This window comes from Rattus norvegicus, chromosome 20 (assembly GCF_021556685.1).
Source record: "Rattus norvegicus strain SHRSP/BbbUtx chromosome 20, alternate assembly SHRSP_T2T, whole genome shotgun sequence".
Taxonomy (NCBI): Eukaryota; Metazoa; Chordata; class Mammalia; order Rodentia; family Muridae; genus Rattus; species Rattus norvegicus.
The window spans coordinates 46,955,307-46,976,534 of NC_141553.1; the positions used below are offsets into that span (position 1 = coordinate 46,955,307).

Below are 21,228 nucleotides of genomic sequence, written 5' to 3' on the forward strand. Positions count from 1 at the left end.
ACACTCCTCTCTAGGCTGACACCATTTGCTGCCAACCCTCTTTTACCAAACCAATAGTGTCTGGACAGGTATGGCTCAGTGGTAACACATGCCTGCTTTGCATAAAGCCGCGGATTCCACGTCCACCACCACACACATCCCAAGTCTGGTCATATCTCACTTAAAAAGAAAAACAGCAATATTTTAAAAAAAGACTTGATGACCCCGCAGGTTTCAGAGTGAACTCCACTCCATGTTATTCCTTTCCGGCTTCCTGTGGCCACTTTCCTCTGACCAAGTGAGCCCTGTTCTTTCTCCTCAGCAGCTTCTTGTTTCAACTCCTCCTTCAAAATGAAGAATGATTTCTAGGAAGTCCACCCATGTGTAGGTCCCTCCTGTGTGCCTTTTTGGTTTTTGTTAGTCTCATTAGCCTATCTTGGGTTCAGCTCTAGGTAGACTGAATTTCTGAACCTCTACTTACTTACTTACTTACTTCCTTCCTTTTATATTGGCAGGGTCTTACTATGCAGCCCTGGCTGGCCTGGAACTCGCTACGAAGACCAGGCTGGCTTTGAACTCAGAGACCCCCCTGTTTCTGCCTCTCAAGTGCTGGGATCAAAGCTGTGTGCCACCATGACTGGGCCTGAGCCTCTACTTTCTAACTATGCCCATCCTACCCTGGGCACACCTTCTGCACAGAGCTTAATGCACGGCACCTACAACGTATGTCTTCTGTGCTCTCACAGAGGACTAAGACTGCCATAGTCAGTAGCTCTCAGAACCTAGAATAACTAGTATTGTTGAAAGAACTTACAGTAATACCAAGCTGCTTCCGTTCACAAATTAGTTACTAAAATGTGTATCAACAAGGTGCAGTGAGATGGTTCAGTGATTAAGAATACTCCCTGGTTGCTCTCTAGAGAACCCCGTTCAAGTCCTAACACTCAGAGGGCAACTGAGGACTGTCTGCGAGTCCAGGTCTAGGAGCCCCGAAGCCATCTTCTGAATTTAAGAATACTAGGAGCACTGGTGGTGCACAGAATGCGTACAGGCCAAATACCCATACACAACTGAAGCAAATACCGTAAATCCAACTTTAAACAACTTATGAACGGTAGGGTGTGGTGACGTGTGCTTGTCGTCCTAGCAAGGAGGCTGAAGTCAATTTAGCCTGCACAGCAAGTTCCAGCCAGCGCTGCATCACGAGACCCCGTCCAAAGGACTGGGGGTGGGGTGACCCATACGAATACAAAGCCACTCAGAACTAGTCGATTTATGTCCCCTGACGAGTTCCCTCACAAGATAAATGGCTTCCGATTTCAGTGTCTGTATTTACCTTCCAATTTCAGGTCTTCTTCAAGGCTAGCCCTTAAGACACATCATATCACACCTGCCCCCAGTCAGTTCACCCAAATATTTCAATCTTACTTTCAAAGAATGTTCAGAGCTAGCCTGGGCTACATGGTAAGACCCTATCTTTTTTTTTTTTTAAAGCAAGTCAAGAAGGCTGGAAAGATGGCACGGCATCCGCTTGCAGAAGAGGTGAGTTCAGCTGCCACAGGTCAGTCATCTGCAACTCCAGCTACAGGCGATCCAAGGTCTTTGGCCTCCATGGACAGCTGCACACACATGGACATAACCCCACACACACACATATACATAGTCACAATCATGCACACACACACACACACACACACATATGCACACACATGCATATACACATATGCACATACCCACACACATATGCACATACCCACACACATATGCACATACCCACACATATAGTCATGCTCATGCACGTGCACACACACACACATGCACATACACACACACATGCGCATACACACACATATGCACATACATACATATGGACATACCCACACACATGCACATACCCATATACACAGTCACGCTCATGCACGCACATACACATACTGTAAAATATAGCCCTGAAGCAGTGATTCGATGCCTACCACGTCTCTCAGTACTTGCGTCACCGTTGCATTCGCATTCCCGCCTTTAATCAGCATGGCATTCTTAATGTTCTCACTGAGTTTTGGTTCTCTCTTCTCAAGGAATCTCTTAGCCCTTTTTGTTTTAGGCTTTCTGTATGAAAAAAAGCACAATTTGGAACAAGTTACACACAATTTCTTCATATGACACAAAGGCAACTTGACCGACGACCTAAAACAGGAATTTAATTAGCTTCTGGCTTCTTACAAAAACTTCTTGATATTTCCACTTGTTCCAGTACTAATTTTTCTAAACCTCATATTAAACACTAAAGGATTGTGGGGCTGAGAGACTAGGCTAAGAGCACTTGCTGCCGTTCCTTTTGAGGATGTAGATTTGGTTCCCAGCACCCACCCACAGGACAGCTCCAAGCTGGCTGTAATCCCAGCTCCAGGCATCTGATGTTCTTTTCTGGCTTCTGTGGGCACTGCATATCCAAGGTGCACATATATGTAAGCTAGCATTAGATATAAATAAAAATAAATTTAAAAAAGTGAAATAACTCCAAGTTAAGCGTTATCTTTAACTTAGTATGTTTCTTCATGGTGGCCTATGCCTGTAATAAATCTCTTTAACAAATCAGGCAAGGCAAGACTGAAAAAGAAATATGCCCAAGGTCTTCGCTGCTGGCCCGAAAGCCAGGGTTAAAAACAACCCCAGTGTGAAAATGTGAAAAACTAATTTATTATTGTGTTTTTATGGTGTGGGAGTTATAGGACGCTACTACAGATTTCTGTTCAGAAAGAATTCAACTTTGCCTCTGCTATGGGAAACATCGTACTTTTCACAGCGTTCTATGAACAGAATTCCTCCTCTCGTAAAAATAATCCTCCATTTCCCAATCTTGAGACAGGTACGGAAAGAAAACACAAGAAAGAAAAAAAAGCCAATATGCATACGCCTTAGTTTCCTATATAGAATCAAAAAAAAATCTCCTCTAATGAAATGTCATGTATAAAACCATGTATTAAACCAAAGTAGTCATTTACTGGCCCGTCAAGATGCACATTTTTTTATTGAATTAAATCAAGGCATGCACTGTCTTTATACAGTGCTAACTGCTGTACACTTTACAGCCCGTGTCTTTATGCAATTTGACTAACCAGTAATCGATGTAAATAGCAACTTACTTGTTAGTAAGGCATAGTGGCTGCACAAAATCCATTAATGACTAAAAACAACTGTCGTCTACATTATTATTTAAATAGTAGAAAACTGTAAGAACCAATGTAGTAACATTTGGGAACTCAATATTTTTGAACAAACGTAACCATCACTCAGCGATAAGCAGAACTGTAAAAGTTGGAAAGAAAAGAAAAAAAAAGTACCATCTTGTACCTGTTGTGGCAAACACTGCTCTCTACAGTTCTATGACACACGACTGTTTTGACAGATATTTTACAAGGTAAACTGATTTAGGACGGTTTAAATGCCCAAAGTGACAAAACTTTGAGTCCAGTTCGTCGCACTGGTTCTTGTCAGATTCCGGGCCTGAACTCTCAACCTGGTCCATAGCCATTCTCACAGCTCAGAATCCATCAGTAGCGAGGTCATAAGCCGATCACAGCTCCCGCCCTCGCTCCAGCCCACAGCTCGCGGTCTGCCATCAAGGCTTCACCAGCAGCGACTCCGGGCCGAGACCGGCTGAGCCGGCTCCTTCCCAGGAACGACTTAACAAAGCGCGTCCGGAAAAAGCAACAGCCGGAAGACCGCGGCAGGAGTCACGGATGACTCGCTCCCACGCCATCGCGCCCCCCACACACTTACAGGACTTTGTCCAAAGCATCCATCGCTGCTGGATCTCCTAGTGAATGCACGTGTACCGATCACTTCCGGGAAGCCGCCGCTAGCGCCGGAAAAGGCAGTGCCGGAAATGCGAAATACCACTTCCTTAGACAGCCCGGCGGGCCGCGCTGGCGGCCATTTTGGGAAGGCGTAGCGTTCTGTCTCCCTTGGTTACGGAACGCTGATTGGTTGTTCCGCGGAAAGTAACTACTTCAAGTGACTTAGTGTGGAGTCGAGGATTTGGGAGCCAGGTGTTCCTCTTCAGGGAAATAACTAGAATGCTAGAAAGGTTGGAGGCATGGTACTCAGTAACCAAAACCACTGATAGGAAAAGGACACCATTAACTGCGAGATCAGTTGAGGCACGTTAACCGCTTGCCTTCTACTTAAAAGATACACGGTTAGGGTTGGGGATTTAGCTCAGTGGTAGAGCGCTTGCCTAGCAAGCGCAAGGCCCTGGGTTCGGTCCCCAGCTCCGAAAAAAAGAAAGAAAAAAAAAGAAGCAAAAAGAAAAATGCACGGAGAATACTGCTGATTGTGACTTCCTCTCAAAGCTCAGTCATAATTTGCATATAGTTTTATAAAATACACCTTGTAATGTGTACAATTCACTGGTTTGGGATGCCTTCACAAAGCCAATGAAGCCAGCACAGCTGGGAAGCTGGAATGCCAGCATTGGGAGAGGAGAGGGCAGGAGGATCGAAAGTTAAAAAAATCCAAACTGGGGGTTGGGGATTTAGCTCAGTGGTAGAGCGCTTGCCTAGCATGCACAAGGCCCTGAGTTCGGTCTCCAGCTCCGAAAAAAAGAAAAAAAAAAAAATCCAAACTGGGGGTTGGGGATTTAGCTCAGCGGTAGAGCGCTTGCCTAGCATGCACAAGGCCCTGAGTTCGGTCTCCAGCTCCGAAAAAAAGAAAAAAAAAAAAAAAATCCAAACTGGAGTCCACAATGAGGTGCTGTCAAACACACACACGCACGCACGCACGCACGCATCAAAGAACTCAGCATTGGGGGGTTGGGGATTTAGCTCAGTGGTAGAGCGCTTGCCTAGGAAGCACAAGGCCCTGGGTTCAGTCCCCAGCTCCGAAAAAAAGAACCCCCCCCAAAAAAAAAGAACTCAGCATTGGGGTGCAGTCCTGGCATTTCAGTACTTTGGAAATGAAGGCAGGAAGATCAGTCTATGTCGGGATTTAGATGAAACCATAACTATTATCTATTTGTGATATACTTATTACTTCAAAGAGTTCACCTACCCACCCACCAGTGGCCCTGTCAACCTTTAATTCACAATGTTTCCTGGAGTTACCTAGTCTGATGTAGAATGAACTTAATCTCATAGGGTACAGTCTTGTGTCTGACTTTAACTTTATTAGGTTTTGAGTTTTATTTTGAGACAAGCTTCTGCTTCATCACTTTGTCTGGCTGTAACTTGCTATATAGATCACCAGGTTCTTGAATCCTGTGTTCTTTCTGTTTCTGCCACTTGAGTGACAAAATTAAAGGTATTTGCCACCACACCTGACCTAATTCGACATTTAAAGGTTGGCGCATTTGTGTGTTCTGTTTTCAGGGGGAGGATCTTAAAATGCAGCCAACGCCAACATAGAGCTGCTGCCCATGCTGGTGTAGAACTTGAGATGCTGCCTTCCCCTATGAACTGGAACTAAATGCATATCCTGCCAAGATTAAAGGCATTTCCTGCCATTCCAGGAAATCCATCTTTTTGCATATTGGAATGAATGACGGCAATTAGGAGGTGGCAATTAGGAGGTGGCTTCTAAATAGCTTCAGGAAAAAGGCTGGGCTGGAGCGTTCTGGGCTGTCACAGTGGTACAGCACCTAAATCTACACACTATATATGTATACGGAAATCTATACACTATATATACACGGTCCTAGGCTCAAACTCCTGCACTGAATTAAAGGAAATTAAAATTAAAGGAAAAGCTTTCAACCTCACTTTGACTCACCACGGTCTGGATTGGTAAAGGGACTGGAATTTGATTCATTTTTCTTTGTTTTTTGAGACAGGGTCTCTTTATGTAGCCCTGGCCACATGAGGTCCAAATTGAACCTCTTACAGGAACTCTTGAATGAGACTCATGGAGACAGTGATGACGCAATAGCAAGAGGAGTTTAATTTCCAGCATGCCAGGGTCCTCCCACTCCAAGGGGAGATGCCCCTGAGCACAGGGAGTTATAGACCTTGTAAATATTTGGGGCAGAATTCAAACAACTGGTAACTAGGCAGGGTATTATTGATGGGGTAAAGTGACCTCTAAGCTGACTTGTACTCAGTGGACTGTTCTGGACTTTCCAGGGGGGAAGGTTGGAAGTCAAGGAGAGGTTGGTTGGAAGTCATAGGTAGCTTTGATTGACAGTTTGGCTTGAAGTTGCTCCAGGAGCTAACTACTCCCTGGAATGGAGGGGTCTTTGTGCTTGGAGGTTTTCGGTGGAATTTTCCCACTGGCCTTAGATTGACCCCCCCAACTCTGACTCTTTCAGCCATTCTGGAACTTGCTCTGTAGACCAGGGTGGCCTCAAACTCAGAGAATACCCTGCCTCTGCCCCCAGAGTGCTGGGATTAAAGGTGTGTGCCTCCACCAACCAGCCTGGAGTTTAATGTATGATGTAGCCATTGACTTTACCAGCCGTGTTTGCTCCACAAAAGCTCCAAAGGACAGGACTTGGAAAGGAGCTGGAACACCCACTCGGCTCTATGCGGCCCCTCCATCTGGCTGTTTCCAAAGAGGGTCAGCCAGAGGTCGTCCTCAGCTACACAAATTCCAGGTCCGACTGGACTATTTAAGACACTATCTTAAAATAAATAAGCAATTAACCCATCTAGCAAACAAACTTTCCCAGGTCCTTTCCCCAAATTCTATGAGCTGTTTTAGCAAGCCATTGAAAGTGAGAAAAGCCTTGTGGGGTTTGTGGGGAGGCTGGAGAGATGGCTCAGCTGTTAAGAGCACTGGCTGCTCTTCCAGAGGTCCTGAGTTCAATTCCCAGCAACCACATGGTGGCTTAACAACCATCTGTTAATGGGATCAAATGCCCTCTTCTGGCCTGCAGGTGTACATTAAGCACTCAAAGAAAGGAAGGGAAGGAAGAGAAGGGAAGGAAGGGAAGAAGGGAAGGAAAAAAGAAAGAAAAGCCTTGTGGGAAGATTCAGTTTGTAGCCAAGCTCAGAGGTAGTAGAAAACTTGGGGAATTTCTTGAGATTAGCACATAGACTAGACATGGGATGATGGTATGGGACTGTGCCCTTAACCTGTGATCTGACACTATGTCCAGGTTGATTAATATTCGAACTTCAGAATTGAACTGGGTTGGATGACATTGAATATGTGTCCTCTAGGGAATTTGTCTGTGATTTAAACAAAACCACCCTCTATATATCTGTTGTAAAAATTGAAGTGCTGAGGATAGAAAGACTAGAAGGGGGGAGAGGTTAGGGGGATGTTGGCCCGGAAACCAGGAAAGGGAATAACAATCGGAATGTAAATAAGAAATACCCAAGTTAATAAAGATGAAAAAAATTCAGGGAAAAAAAAAAGAAAACCTCATAAGATGTATCAGATTATCAGGGATGCAATTAAAGTAAAATTAAACAAGATTTTATTTAAAAAAATAAAGACTAGAAGGAACAGGTTTCCTCCAGTGGTAGAACTGATTTTTCCATAAAGGGCAAAATAAAAAAAAAAAAAAAAAAGGAACAAGGAACAGGACCTACATTTTTTTTTTCTGTAATATTGTCTGAAATTTCTATAACCTTGCTCTGGAGAGAGCAGGGCAAGGCCTCAAACCACTTTAAAATTGTTCTGGCAAGCACTGTAGGAATGCACAGGGTCACTGCAGACCCAAGCACGCTGGAGGCTTGCTATACATTTTTAGTCTTAGGAAAAATAACAGGTTTTTGTCCCCTTTTTTTAGGAAGACATGATTTCATGCTGTAATCCAGAGCCTGGCCTCAAACTTGCAATCCTCCTGCTTCAGTCTCCTAAATGCTGGGATGATGGGCAGGAGTTACCGAACAGGGTTCCTTGTTTTTGTTTTGTTTTACTAACTCTGCAGTGCTTTATCTGTGTCTCTGTCTCTACCACTCCTATTCTGACTTACAAAAACTACCAGGGAACTGCTCCTCTCCCCTCCCTCCCTCCCTCCCTTCCTCCCTCCCTCCTTCCGTCTGTCTAAACTGATTTTCAGGCCTCAATTTCCTTTTAATCTTTTCATATTATTTATTAGCTTCCTACTATATAAAAGCCATTATAGGGCCCATCAGGTGGCTCAGAGGTTAAGAGCACTGGCTGTTCTTCCAGACGTCCTGAGTTCAAATCCCAGCAACCACATGGTGGCTCATGACTATCTACACAGGGATCTGATGCCCTCTTCACAGCACTCCTACATTTAAATAAATACACGCATTTTTTTTAAAAAACTAATTTTGCAAGATTTATTGTTAACAATTTTTATAAAAATAAAAAATGAGAGTACACCATGAAATTTAACTGCCTCTAGGCTGGGAAGATAGCTCAGAGGCCAGAAGCAGGTGGGAGGACTCTGCTCTTGGAGAGGACTGGACTGCAACCCCAGCACCACAGGGCTTGTGGTCATCTCTATCCCCAGTTCTAAGAGACCCAAAATCCTCTTCTCCTCAGGACCAGATCATGGTGAACACACATAGGCATCCACACATACACATAAATGTTGTTTCTTGTTTGTTTGTTTGTTTGTAGACAGGGTTTCTCTGCATGGCCCTGGCTGTCCTGAAACTCATTTTGCAGACTGGCTGGTCTTGAACTCAGAGATGTGCCTGCTTCTTGCCTCCCCATGGTGGGATCAACGGTGTGCGCCACCAACTTGCCCCATGTAAGTATATATTTTTAGGAAGAGTGTGTGGAGAGGACTGTGAGAGGGCCCGACAGGTCAAGCATTTGCTGCCCAAGTCTGATGACCTGAGTTTAATTCCCAGAACCCACGAAAGGTAGGAGCGAACCTGAGGCCTACAGAGGCCAGAAACAGACATCAGATCTCCTAGAATCGAAGCCACAAATGGCTCCAAACTGCTACATATACACTGGAAATCAAATCCAGGTCCTCTGGAAGAGCAGCCAGTGTTTTTAACTATGGCACTCACACACTCCCCCCACCCCCCAACATTATAAAAACTGAATTCCTGTGGGTCCTGCATGACTCTAGCGTACTAAATCGTGCTGTAACTGGACACGTGTACTGTCATAACAACACAGAACGGTGAGTCCTACGCAGCTCAGCCGTCACTGTATAAGGACCACTTCTTTAGACCTCACGACTGGCTGTTTTGAGAGACATTTCCATCTTGAGTTCCCATGAAAACAGAACTTTCTATGTCAGAAGGGGTATCCCCTGTAGGACCAGGGTCCCCCACTTCCTGCGCCTGCTCCTGCTCGTGTGTCTGCTCTGCATCACCTTTCATCTCACTCTCCTGGTCTTCCGCCTCCACAGGCTTATCCGAGGCTGGCCCTGCAGCTTCATCTTCATTTTCGTGGACAAAGCTGCAAATCATGTTGGGTCTATAGGAGAAGTCATTGTCCTTCATCTGCAGCCATTCGACACCATCTGATGGGGTGGGGGATAAACGGACAAAAAGAAAGAAACAGAAGGGGTAAGCTCAGGTCACATTTTTCCGTTAACTGACAACAAATGTAGCACAAACTAAGAGCCTACACGGCAGGTGGGGATGTAAATCTGTACAACCAATCAGAAGTTAGTATGCAGATGCCTTCTGAACAGAAGCACCAATCAGAAGTCAGTATGCAGAGGCCTTTTGAACAGAAGCACCACTCAGAAGTCAGTGTGCAGATGCCTTCTGAAACAGAGTAGCACTGTAGGAGCCAGCTGTACCATTCCTGGGCACACAGTGGAAAGGCTCTCAAGTCAGTAGAGCACAGACACTTGCAGCTCTATGCTCAAGGCTGCACTCTTCACGACACCCAAGACACAGGGCCATCCTAACGATTAGCCGACAGACAGATAAACAAATGTAGGCAGGGACAACTTTGCGTGCCTCAAGTTCATTACAAAGTATCTTCACTTCGGACCAAATATATATATATATATTTTTTTGGTTTTTCAAAATAGATTTCTCTGTGTAGCCCCGGGTGACCTGGAACTCGCTCTGTAGACTAGGCTGGCCTCAAGCTCAGAGATCTGCCTGCCTCTGCCTCCTCAGTGCCAGGATTACAGGCCCAGACCACAGCAAGTCATAAACCCAACAGCTATAAAGGGTATCTCTAAACTGGGAGTGGGAGTGCCTGTAAGCCCAGCACTAGGGAAGTAGAGGTGGTAGGAAGGTCAGAAATTCACCCAGCATGGGCTCTAAGAGATCCTGTCAAAACCCAAAAGTGGTCCATGTACAACACACAATGTAGTTTTACTTAGCTATAAATAAGAATTAAGTTGACACATGTAGGGAAACAGATACAACCAGAACTCACTCTGTGAAACAAAACAAGCCGATGAGACAGACACATCTTACATGCTTTCTTTAATATGTGAATATAGGACATGAAAATAGAAAGGGGATGAGGAGGCAGGACATCAGAAGGAGGAGGGAGGATATCAGGAGGAGGAGGGAGGACATCAGAAGGAGGAGGGAGGACATCAGGAGGAGGAGGGAGGACATCAGGAGGAGGGAGGACATCAGAAGGAGGAGGAGGGAGGACATCAGGAGGAGGAGGGAGGACATCAGGAGGAGGGAGGACATCAGGAGGAGGAGGGAGGACATCAGGAGGAGGGAGGACATCAGGAGGAGGGAGGACATCAGGAGGAGGAGGGAGGACATCAGAAGGAGGAGGAGGACATCAGGAGGAGGAGGAGGGAGGGCATCAGGAGGAGGAGGAGGGAGGACATCAGGAGGAGGAGGGAGGGCATCAAGAGGAGGAGGAGGGAGGGCATCAGGAGGAGGAGGAGGGAGGACATCAGGAGGAGGAGGGAGGACATCAGGAGGAGGAGGGAGGACATCAAGAGGAGGAGGAGGGAGGACATCAGAAGGAGGAGGAGGACATCAGAAGGAGGAGGAGGGAGGACATCAGGAGGAGGAGGAGGACATCAGGAGGAGGAGGAGGACATCAGGAGGAGGAGGGAGGACATCAGGAGGAGGAGGGAGGACATCAGGAGGAGGAGGAGGGAGGACATCAGAAGGAGGAGGAGGGAGGACATCAGGAGGAGGAGGAGGGAGGGCATCAGGAGGAGGAGGGAGGGCATCAGGAGGAAGAGGAGGGAGGACATCAGAAGGAGGAGGAGGACATCAGGAGGAGGAGGAGGGAGGGCATCAGGAGGAGGAGGAGGGAGGACATCAGAAGGAGGAGGAGGACATCAGGAGGAGGAGGAGGGAGGACATCAGGAGGAGGAGGAGGGAGGACATCAGGAGGAGGAGGGAGGACATCAGGAGGAGGAGGAGGGAGGACATCAGGAGGAGGAGGAGGAGGGAGGACATCAGGAGGAGGAGGGAGGACATCAGAAGGAGGAGGAGGACATCAGGAGGAGGAGGACATCAGGAGGAGGAGGAGGGAGGGCATCAGGAGGAGGAGGGAGGACATCAGGAGGAGGAGGAGGAGGAGGACATCAGGAGGAGGAGGAGGACATCAGGAGGAGGAGGAGGGAGAGCATCAGGAGGAGGAGGAGGACATCAGGAGGAGGAGGGAGGGCATCAGGAGGAGGAGGGAGGACATCAGGAGGAGGAGGGAGGGCATCAGGAGGAGGAGGAGGACATCAGGAGGAGGAGGAGGACATGAGGAGGAGGAGGAGGAGGACATGAGGAGGAGGAGGAGGAGGACATCAGGAGGAGGAGGGAGGGCATCAGGAGGAGGAGGAGGACATCAGGAGGAGGAGGAGGACATCAGGAGGAGGAGGGAGGGCATCAGGAGGAGGAGGGAGGGCATCAGGAGGAGGAGGGAGGGCATCAGGAGGAGGAGGGAGGACATCAGGAGGAGGAGGGAGGGCATCAGGAGGAGGAGGGAGGGCATCAGGAGGAGGAGGGAGGGCATCAGGAGGAGGAGGAGGACATCAGGAGGAGGAGGACATCAGGAGGAGGAGGAGGACATCAGGAGGAGGAGGGAGGGCATCAGGAGGAGGAGGGAGGACATCAGGAGGAGGAGGGAGGGCATCAGGAGGAGGAGGAGGAGGACATCAGGAGGAGGAGGAGGACATCAGGAGGAGGAGGAGGGCATCAGGAGGAGGAGGGAGGGCATCAGGAGGAGGAGGGAGGGCATCAGGAGGAGGAGGAGGACATCAGGAGGAGGAGGAGGGAGGGCATCAGGAGGAGGAGGGAGGGCATCAGGAGGAGGAGGGAGGGCATCAGGAGGAGGAGGGAGGGCATCAGGAGGAGGAGGGAGGGCATCAGGAGGAGGAGGGAGGGCATCAGGAGGAGGAGGGAGGACATCAGGAGGAGGAGGGAGGACATCAGGAGGAGGAGGGAGGACATCAGGAGGAGGAGGAGGGAGGGCATCAGGAGGAGGAGGGAGGGCATCAGGAGGAGGAGGGAGGGCATCAGGAGGAGGAGGGAGGGCATCAGGAGGAGGAGGGAGGACATCAGGAGGAGGAGGGAGGACATCAGGAGGAGGAGGAGGACATCAGGAGGAGGGAGGACATCAGGAGGAGGAGGAGGAGGACATCAGGAGGAAGAGGAGGAGGGAGGGCATCAGGAGGAGGAGGAGGGAGGACATCAGGAGGAGGAGGAGGAGGACATCAGGAGGAAGAGGAGGAGGGAGGGCATCAGGAGGAGGAGGGAGGGCATCAGGAGGAGGAGGGAGGGCATCAGGAGGAGGAGGGAGGGCATCAGGAGGAGGAGGGAGGACATCAGGAGGAGGAGGAGGAGGGAGGGCATCAGGAGGAGGAGGAGGACATCAGAAGGAGGAGGGAGGACATCAGGAGGAGGAGGAGGGAGGACATCAGGAGGAGGAGGAGGGAGGACATCAGGAGGAGGAGGAGGACATCAGGAGGAGGAGGGAGGACATCAGGAGGAGGAGGAGGGAGGGCATCAGGAGGAGGAGGGAGGACATCAGGAGGAGGAGGAGGGAGGGCATCAGGAGGAGGAGGGAGGACATCAGGAGGAGGAGGGAGGACATCAGGAGGAGGAGGAGGACATCAGGAGGAGGAGGAGGGAGGGCATCAGGAGGAGGAGGGAGGGCATCAGGAGGAGGAGGGAGGACATCAGGAGGAGGAGGAGGACATCAGGAGGAGGAGGAGGAGGGAGGGCATCAGGAGGAGGAGGGAGGACATCAGGAGGAGGAGGGAGGACATCAGGAGGAGGAGGAGGACATCAGGAGGAGGAGGAGGAGGGAGGGCATCAGGAGGAGGAGGGAGGACATCAGGAGGAGGAGGAGGAGGGAGGACATCAGGAGGAGGAGGAGGACATCAGGAGGAGGAGGAGGACATCAGGAGGAGGAGGGAGGACATCAGGAGGAGGAGGAGGACATCAGGAGGAGGAGGGAGGACATCAGGAGGAGGAGGGAGGACATCAGGAGGAGGAGGAGGGAGGACATGAGGAGGAGGGAGGACATCAGGAGGAGGAGGAGGAGGACATCAGGAGGAGGAGGAGGACATCAGGAGGAGGAGGGAGGGCATCAGGAGGAGGAGGGAGGACATCAGGAGGAGGAGGGAGGACATCAGGAGGAGGAGGGAGGGCATCAGGAGGAGGAGGGAGGGCATCAGGAGGAGGAGGAGGAGGGAGGACATCAGGAGGAGGAGGGAGGACATCAGGAGGAGGAGGAGGAGGGAGGACATCAGGAGGAGGAGGGAGGACATCAGGAGGAGGAGGGAGGACATCAGGAGGAGGAGGAGGAGGGAGGGCATCAGGAGGAGGAGGAGGACATCAGGAGGAGGAGGGAGGACATCAGGAGGAGGAGGAGGACATCAGGAGGAGGAGGGAGGACATCAGGAGGCAATGGGAATCTGTAGCATGGAAGCAAAAGGAAGACGAAGGGAACTTGGCCTCCCAAATGCTGGCAAACAGGCACGAGCCACCCAGCCCATGTGGTGTTCAGTTTTAATAAACCACAGTTTATTAATACAGCTAACTCTCTGAAGTGCAAGGAATAGCCTGACAGCAACATCACTACACATATATCACTACACATATCCCAATAGCCAAAACCTACACAGGATGACCTATGTTCTCCTGTGTGTGTGTGTGAGACAGGGTGTTTGAAGTCACACTTTCCTTCCCCTTGCCGAGTACCTGACTCTGGCCTTGAACTCACGATCTTCAGCCGCCTTCGCCCACTCCCCAAAGCACTAGGATTTCCAGCATATGCTACCACATCCCTCTAGTACTGGGCCCTGATCCCAGGGCCTCACACATGCTAGGCAAGTGCTCTTGACCACTTAGCTACGTCCTCAGCCCAAGAGCACCGGTCTTCAGAGAACGGAGTGAACGAACCTATGTTTTCTTCTCCTTCCTTCTTTTCTGTCAGGAGAGTCCTCGTCATGCTGAGCTTCTTCATGGTGTGGCATTTGTACTTCAGCACCGTTTTATCATTCCCTTCTGGATCCACTGGGACACAAAAGATCGTATTATACCATTTCATGCCATCAGGTGGTGAGGGAGTTAGCCTCAACTACGTCCTATGGAAACAGCACAGGATGCTCACACTGCAACTGATCACTCCTGTCCCACATGCACAGCAGGGACAGATAACACCAACATTTGAAGGCACAATAGGACTCAGACTCAAACAGGCAGAAGCATGTAACAGAGACTAAAGCAACATGGTAGGGCTCCTAACATGGGGACTGGGGCTCAGGAGTGGGGATGCTCTCAACTAGATAAGCCTGGGGGACAGGGGAGGACTGCTAAATACTGCTGCCTAGAACAACAACTATTAAAAGACTGTGAGCCCAGACAGGTTAGCGAATACGACTCTGGGCCAAGGCTTCCACACACTGCTCGGCCAAGTTGAGCTGCCACTATACATCAAGCAAAGCTAGTCGAAGACAACACACACTCCACTTTCGCTCTCCTCCACCTCTGTTTATATGCACTCTTTTGCGTTGGGCAGTTGTGGCGAGGGCCTCACACATGCTAAGCAAATGTTCTAGAGGGAGCTAAACCCCAGCGTCTTGTTAAATCTATTTCTTTCCCCAGCTCGTCAATCTAGTTCTACATCGAAAGTTTGGAGACATCACTGCCTGTACACACAAAGACACACATAAAGAATGCACGGTGGCGTTTTCAGAGTGAATGTAGTACAGTGAACAACATTTGAGGTAGGCGGGGCTGTACAGTGAAGCAGTCGGAGGGTTGAGACAGGAGGACCACAAGTCTGAGAGGAGATGCACAGCTCCTTTGCTAGGTTCGATCCCAGCATCACCAGGAGGGACAGACAGAAGTGAGTCCTGAAGCCAGGCTAAACCCAAGCCCTGACCCTGCCATTCGCTCGCTGGGAATCGGAAAGTGTTATTGGTCCCCGGGCTTCAGTGTAAATCATCATGAAAACGGTACCTATGCTGGCACGCGGGAGGCTAAGACTCTAGTAGAACTGCACAGTTATGTCCAGCCTGGGATACACAGTCAATGCTAGCCCACCCCATGCTGAGGCTGCTTCCAAACAAAACGTATCTTGCTCAGTGAACTGTGGTAGGGACTGAATCCATATTTCTAGGCAAGAATCTACCACAAAGCTAACCCCCAGCCTCAAGTCTAAAAACTGTAATATAATATAATATAAAAATGTAATATAAAGTTAGGTATAGGAAGGAAAATCAATCCAACAGTGCTCACTTCGGAAGACAGAGGAAAGGCAATAAGCTGAGCACACCGGGCTTCGCTCCTGGGACGGGGACTGAGGCACTGGAGATTGGACACAGATTTCCCACACGCTGTGCAAGCACTCTACCATGGGCAGAGGCTCAGCGGGCAGGTAGCTCAGTCAGGCCTGGAACTCACAATCCTCCCACATAGCTGGGATCCTGAGCCTGTGCCACCAGACCTAGTCTTAGCATTAAACATATTCCAGGTCAATGACAAGATAGAGGATCTGAAACAGTTAGACAATGGGTACATGGAACTTGCTTGTTCCTTTTTAATTTTATTTTTTTTAATTTATGAGTGCTCAGCTGCACATACATCCGCAGGCCAGAAGAGGGCGTCAGATCCAATCACAGATGGTTGTGGGCCACCATGTGGTTGCTGGCATTTGAACTCAGGACCTCTGGAAAAGCGATTAGTGCTCTTAACCACTGAGCCATCTCTCCAGCCCCTAGTTTTATTTTGTCTTTAAAAATACATTTATTTCGGGTTGGGGATTTAGCTCAGTGGTAGAGCGCTTGCCTACCAAGCGCAAGGCCTTGGGTTCGGTCCCCAGCTCCAAAAAAAAGAAAAAGAAAAACAAAAAAAAATACATTTATTTCTGTGTTTGTATGTGCACAGGAGTACCACAGCATACATGTGGAGGTCAGAGGGCAACTTATAAGAGTCCTTCCACCACCTGGGCCCCAGAGATTGGCAACAAGCAGCCTTACCCACTGAGCATCTCAGCAGTGTGAGGTGTTATTTATTTTTACTATTAGGTGTTTGAGACAGGGTCTCCCCATAATGCTGGCTGGCCTGGAACCCACTATGTAGACCAGACTGGCCCCAAATCCACCAGCCCCAGCCTTTTAAATGCTGGGATTAAAGGTATGTACTACCATGCCCAGCCTGAGCTATTTAATTTAATTTAAAGAACTTTCTATGTAGCCTATCTGTCTGTGAGAATGTACCCTCTGAGGCCAGATCCCTTGGAGACGGAGTCACAGGCAACTGTGGGTCACCCAACATGGGTACTGGGAACTGAACTCCAGTCCTCTGGAAAAACATTCCTAACTGCTGAGCCATCACTTCAGCCCCCAATATTCACTCCACGCTGTATATCCGAAGCTAGGCACAGTGGTGCACAGCTGTAATCCCAGCACTATGGAGGCGTGAGGACTGTGAGGTCAAAGCCTCAGCTACAGCCTGACTTGATACTGAGTAACGAGAAAAAAAATAAAGACAAAAAGAAAAACAAACAGTATGTCAGAATAATCTGTAGAAAAAGCTAGTCTTACCCCGTTCAACGCCTTCTTCAAATATAACACAGGTCCCAAGAGTATCTGCAGGAAAACGTGAAGCGAGTCAGGAAAGGCGGCGGAAGTATAGCTCTGAGAACCATGAGAAAAAGAGGCTTTTGTGTTCGGTGGGTACTGTCCTACCTTCATATTCCCCAGCAAAAACGTAGCTGTCCACTTGCAGGATGGGCCTCTCGGTGTCAATTCCCTACAACAGATTAAAAGGCAAAACCACCATTGTTTAAAAAACACCCTTGAGAGCTAGAGAGGTGGCTCAGTGGTTAAGAGTACTGACTGTTCTTCTAAAGGTCCCGAGTTCAAATCCCTGCACAACCATCTCTAATGGGATCTGATGCCCTCTTCTACATTTGAAGAGAATGACAGTGTAGTCACATAAATAAATAAATAAATAAATAAATAAATAAATAAATAAATAAATAGCAATGCTTTTAATATGTTGGGTGTGGTAGCACACACCTGTAATCCCAGTATTCAAGATGTAGAAGTAAGAGAGTCAGGAGTTTAAGGACTACTGGGAAATGGGAAAGAAAAAGGATCAAGTAATATGCATGTATCAGAGTGATACCTATTATGTACACCACTATTACACACTTCATATCTTCTTTCTTTCCTTCTTTGATTTCTGTTATTTTTTGTTTTGGCTGGGTCTTGACACAGGCTGTAGCCCTGGCTGTCCTGGAACTTGCTCTGTAGACCAGGCTGCCTCAAACTCAGAGATCTGCCTGCCTCTGCCTCTTTTTTTTTTTTTTTGGTTCTTTTCGGAGCTGGGGACCGAACCCAGGGCCTTGCCTGCCTCTGCCTCTTAAGTGCTGGGATGAAAGTATCTGGTTTTTCATTTTACTCCTGAAGGTTTACTTTCATTTGTGTGTGTGTGTGTGTGTGTGTGTGTGTGTGTGTGTGTGTGTACAAGGTTATGTGTACCATAGGCATAGATTCCTGTGAAGGCCAGAGGGTATTGGACGCCCTGGAAACTGGAGTTACAGGTGGTTGTGGGTACTGGGAACTAAATCAAGGTCTTCTGAAAGAGGAGGAAGCACTCTTTAAAGCTGAACCATCACCGGGCTTGGTGGCGCACACCTTTAACCTCGGCATTCAGGAGGCAGAGGCAGGCAGCTCTCTGAGTTCAAGGCCAGCCTGGTCTACAGAGCTAGTTCTAGGATAGCCAGGGCTACACAGAGAAACCCTGTCTCAAAAGACAAAAACGAAACAAAGTTTATAGCTAAATCATCTCTCATTGCAGGAAAGTATCTCTGTAAAATTCCATGCTTATAGATAAACACGAACGTATTGAACCCTGGGTACCCCCACGATGATACAAGATACTGCATCATCCCTGGATACGTCCAATGAAAGACCATAGATCCTTTCCTCTGCCATAGGCACCACGAATCTCTCTCTCCTCACTGTCTCCCTCTCCTCAGCCTAAATACTTCTTCTGTTGAAGCTTCTGCCTGCAAGTTTGTGCTTCTCACCTCAGAAGTACTTGTTACCAGAGAAAAGGCTACCTCCTGCCCTGTATCAGTTTCCCAATAGATAACTAGATAACTTCCCCTCTTATCCAGTTTAGCTTTTCTGAGAGCTTCTGGTAAATCCTCCTTTATGTTTCCTCTGCATCTTACTTTCCATAGCAACATATATCCCCAATATCCCATAATATTCTGTCAGAGACACATGTACTGTCCTAACTCCATATTCTCATTCATATTCTCTCTCTCTCTCTCTCTCTCTCTCTCTCTCTCTCTCTCTCTCTCTCTCACTCACTCACTCACTATTTTTGCCTCTTTAACTTTTCCCCTCCTGGGTCACTCATTTTCTCTAGAAGTTATCTTGGATAGGAAAAACAAAACTGATCAATAAACAGCTTTCTGACAAGAGACCTGAATTAATGCCAAATAACAGAAGCTTTGAAAGACCACTCACTCACCAACCCACGGCAGGACGTAGACTACAGCAGGAGCAGTAATATCAAGGCAACCATTTTGCCCCTCCCTCTTGGGTGACTTTTTTTTTTTTTTAATTTCTCTAGAACCCCTTACAGAACCAGAACCAAAATGGTGATCAACAGGACCATAGGTCTGGCCAAGATCACCTATTCTGCCTCCATATTCCCTTTTCTATATAACATCAAAGTTCTTGTCAGCCCTTTGTGGATTATCTCCTTCCAACATGGCCACACTGTTTAAATCTCCCTTATCCTGCTGTTCATCTCTGGTTTTTGTTTTACAGGGTTTTTCTTTGTTTGTTTTTTCAACAGGGTTTCTGTTTCCTGGCTGGCTTGGAATTTACTATGTAGCCCAGGCTGGCCTCAACCCACTGAGATATGCCTGTTTGGGCTTCCCATGCATTGAGCGGGATTAAGAGTATGTTCACTATGCCTGAGTAGACTTTCTGTTGTTTTGAGACAGGGTCTCTCTATGGGTCTGTCTGTCTTGGAACTTGCTATGTCCACCATACTACTAATCTCTGATTGGTATGTTTGGGTAAGTGGCAGAAATTAGCTTGTTTAAATATTTGGAGCCAAGGATTTTGCCCAAAAACTTTTATAACAATTAACTTCATCCCCCCCCCCCCCAGCCCCCAAGACAGGATTTCTCTGTGTAATAGCCCTGGGGACTCTCTCTGCAGACCAAGCAGGCCTCAGACTCAAGAGATCCTCCTGCCTCTGCCTTGAGAGTGCTGGGATTAAGGTATGCACCACCATCAGGCAATAACTTAATACTATAGATTGTGTCTTCTCCAGGTTTTTTGAAGACGGGATGGCTTTCTGTAGCTACAACACTCCCCGAATTCTAAGACTCACCAAAATCTTGCATTTATTTTCACATTTGGAGAGAAAGTCTGTATCAATAATTCCTGACAATTCCACCAGAACAAACTGCTCCTGGTGGAAGAAAGCAAAGTTAATAAGGTTGTATACGTATAAGTATAAGTTAGTAAGGTTGTATTAATAAGGTTAATAGGGGACAGTAAACAAGAAATGCCCCAAATTCCTCTGCGAAAACTCGATCTAGTTTCTGGTGGAAACCTACTACCTCTGGAACAGCCCAGACTACCTCAATTCTTTCTAGAATGGGTAAATCCGAACTGGAGCTAGCCCTCCAAGGCTTCTCAGGCTTCTGAAAGCAAGCGAGCGATCTACGGGCCTCCCTCACGCTGTCCGCATCCTGGACTCCTTTCCCCACCCTGGGGTGGCTCAGCCAAGAACGCCGACCCTGCAGGCCTCTGGCCCGCGTTTACAACCTCCTCTATCTCCTCTTCTTCCTCCTCCTCATCTTCGTCCTCCCAACTGGGATCCACTGCCGCCGCCATAGCGCTCAGAGACTCCATCGCTGGCCACGCCCCCTGCAGCCGCCATCTTAGATACGGGCAGCGGCGTCCCCTATCCGGCCATTGCGGCGCATGACGCACACACGCCTCGCCAGGGAGCAAGATGGCGACGCCAGGCTTCCGTAAGGGGCTCCCTCGTGGAGACTAAAACACGCTCCGAGCTTTGGGAATTTAGGATATTTAGCCCCACTTTGAGGAACGTGGCTCATAGAGCTCAGGCTGCTCTGAACTCAGTAAGTAGCTGAGATGAGCTAATCAACTGCATCCACCTCCTACTTAAAAACCTCACATACATTGTCTGCTGCACATAAGACTAGAGAATCAATGGTGGCCTACACCTTTCATCCCAGCAACTAAAGGTGCGGAGGGAAGAAGATTAACGCAAACTCTAGGCCAGGGTGGCTACATAGTTCACACAAACGCAGCAGCGATGCTACCGAATGTTACCCGGGGAAGATTGCAAGGGTGCAATCCGGAAAGGAGAGGAAACAAACACCCATCTCACAACAAAATGCAACCTAAGAAACCGCACACACCCTTTAAAAACCGGTCCGGAAGTGGTTTTGTTTGGGCGACTGAAGACACTGGCGTATGATTGGCTGCCATCTTCGATATGTTAATTATGGACGTAAATCTGAGTTAGTTTACAGTTAATAATTATTCAGGATGATTTTTTTTTGCAAAAGACTATATAAACTCAGCTTCGAAATGCATGTGTGTGGTATTTCTTTGGAGACTATTGCGGGGTGGGGGGGGGAAATGTCACCATTTGTAAAAAATGGGCTGCCGCGTGTGACGTCGTGGCGGTTGGCAGTGCTCAGGCAAGACTATACTTTCAGGGATCATTTCTATAGTTCGTTACTAGAGAAGTTTCTCTGACTGTGTAGAGCACCCGAAACCACGAGGAGGAGACGTAGCGTTCTCTCCTGAGCGTGAAGCCGGCTCTTAGTGTTGCTTCCTGCAACTGCTATTGGCCATTGATGATCGTTCTCGATCCTCTCTGAGGTTCGAGAGGGAGAGAACGCAGTCTGAGTGGT

The 21,228-nt window shown here is 48.3% G+C and overlaps 2 protein-coding genes and 2 non-coding genes across 5 annotated transcripts in view; 1 reads left to right on the plus strand and 3 right to left on the minus strand.

Moving 5' to 3' along the window:
* The window catches only part of Rpf2 (ribosome production factor 2 homolog), a 21,487-nt gene extending 17,650 nt beyond the window's left edge, over nucleotides 1–3,837 (minus strand). The window contains exons 1-2 of one of the 2 annotated variants that reach the window (XM_087597197.1): nucleotides 3,760–3,837; nucleotides 1,953–2,085 (exon numbers count right to left, since the gene is read on the minus strand). Coding sequence is in view for 1 of the 2 variants with exons in the window: in NM_001106391.2 (NP_001099861.1) it covers nucleotides 1,953–2,085; nucleotides 3,760–3,782 (156 nt within the window). In the remaining variant the exon portion in view is untranslated. The remainder of the gene's footprint in view (nucleotides 1–1,952; nucleotides 2,086–3,759) is intronic. The other variant, NM_001106391.2, reaches the window with a different exon arrangement.
* Nucleotides 3,838–7,525: 3,688 nt separating this feature from the next.
* Snora9b (small nucleolar RNA, H/ACA box 9B) lies at nucleotides 7,526–7,658 on the minus strand. Its single transcript, XR_015646044.1, has one exon. It is a non-coding gene; the product is annotated as a small nucleolar RNA SNORA9 (small nucleolar RNA).
* A 1,066-nt stretch (nucleotides 7,659–8,724) lies between these two features.
* Nucleotides 8,725–20,704, minus strand: Gtf3c6 (general transcription factor 3C subunit 6). The gene is given in 6 exon segments (NM_001108537.1): nucleotides 8,725–9,373; nucleotides 14,196–14,309; nucleotides 16,844–16,888; nucleotides 16,988–17,051; nucleotides 19,665–19,745; nucleotides 20,105–20,704. Coding segments are annotated over 6 exon segments (684 nt in total). The 5' UTR covers nucleotides 20,192–20,704; the 3' UTR covers nucleotides 8,725–9,080.
* A 310-nt stretch (nucleotides 20,705–21,014) lies between these two features.
* On the plus strand, nucleotides 21,015–21,228 carry U3l5 (small nucleolar RNA U3 like 5). The gene has a single exon (XR_015646083.1). It is a non-coding gene; the product is annotated as a small nucleolar RNA U3 (small nucleolar RNA).